This window comes from Molossus molossus, unplaced genomic scaffold (assembly GCF_014108415.1).
Source record: "Molossus molossus isolate mMolMol1 unplaced genomic scaffold, mMolMol1.p scaffold_m16_p_1, whole genome shotgun sequence".
Classification (NCBI taxonomy): Eukaryota; Metazoa; Chordata; class Mammalia; order Chiroptera; family Molossidae; genus Molossus; species Molossus molossus.
The window spans coordinates 222,696,338-222,697,654 of record NW_023425344.1 but is presented as its reverse complement, the minus strand read 5'-3'; the positions used below and the strand labels follow the sequence as shown (position 1 = coordinate 222,697,654).

Below are 1,317 nucleotides of genomic sequence, written 5' to 3'. Positions count from 1 at the left end.
TCCCTATTGCTGGAGAAGAAAAGTGCCCCGGATCCTTTCAGGACTTTTGGTCTTTTGAGCGCGACACAAATCGAGTGAGGGAAGGAGAAAAATCCCCTGGATCCCTGCAGGATTTATTCAAGAAGGAAATAATAGAAAAATACTCAACATGCAAAAGTCTTGTGAAGAAAATGAAAGGAAACAACAGAACATGCCAAAAGCTGAGGAAGACCACCCTTCAGAAGATGTACCACAGGAGGCAGAAGGAAATCCTCAGCCTTCGGAAGACAGTGTAAGCCAGGAAGCAGAAGGAAACCTTAGAAGCGGGCTGACTCAACCTGTTCAGGGATTTAAAGAGGACACTCCCGTTAGGCATTTGGACCCTGAGGAGATGCTAAGAGGAGTAGATGAGTTGGAAAGGCTTAGGGAAGAAATAAGAAGAGTAAGAAACAAGTTTGTGATGATGCATTGGAAGCAAAGACATTCACGCAGACGACCTTATCCTGTGTGCTTTAGGCCTTGAATTCTATTTTTTTTTTATCCGATAGCAAAATCTGGCCCCTGCTTTCTTTCTGTTTGCATTTTCTGACGTATCTTTTACCTTCGTTTTATTTTTAATCATCTGGTGGAATTTTGTTTTAGATAGTTTCCTTGTTAACCAGCATTTTATTGGATTTTGTATTTCGACCCATTCTCCAGGTCTTTTTCAATTGGGAAGTTTCACATAAATGCATGAAAATATGTTAATTCTATATTGTAAAGTAACGTAAGTTACAAAGCAGCATATTTAGTATCACCTCACATATGTAGGATAAAAATCCCAAATTGTGTGAGTGCGTGCGTGCGTGCGTGTATACATACATACATACATACATCAAAAACTTAACTGTGCTTATTTCTGTGTGGTGTGAGTTTTCTTTTTGCTTATATGTATTTTTTAATGAACTTGTGTCACCAACAGAATTAAAATTTTTTAATAAGTAAGAGAATCAAATAATTTGCAACCAGCTTATAAGGGCAATGGGGGCACTTAAACTCTTGATGAAATAATAAAGTGTAAACCTCAAATCACCTCTGGATCTCTTAGCCAGAGGAATAAAACTGGCAATTATTACAGAAAAAAAAAAAAAAAATTGTTGTTTAAATAATTAGGTAGCCCTGGCCAGGTAGCTCAGTTGGTTAGAGTGTTGTCCCAATATGCCAAGGTAACAGATCCTATCCTCAGTCAGGGCATATATAAGAATTAGCCAATGAGCCCTGGCTGGTTTGGCTCAGCGGTTGGAGTGTTGGCCTGCGGTACAGAGAGACCCGGGTTCGGTTCCCGCTAAGGGCACGTAC

General features: G+C 39.6%; 1 protein-coding gene across 1 annotated transcript; it reads left to right on the top strand.

Moving 5' to 3' along the window:
• On the top strand, positions 1-1,088 carry LOC118640323 (transcription elongation factor A protein-like 8). Its single transcript, XM_036277256.1, has one exon. It carries the CDS (start codon positions 149-151, stop codon positions 500-502), a length of 354 nt encoding a protein of 117 aa, XP_036133149.1. The 5' UTR covers positions 1-148; the 3' UTR covers positions 503-1,088.
• Positions 1,089-1,317: the final 229 nt, after the last annotated feature.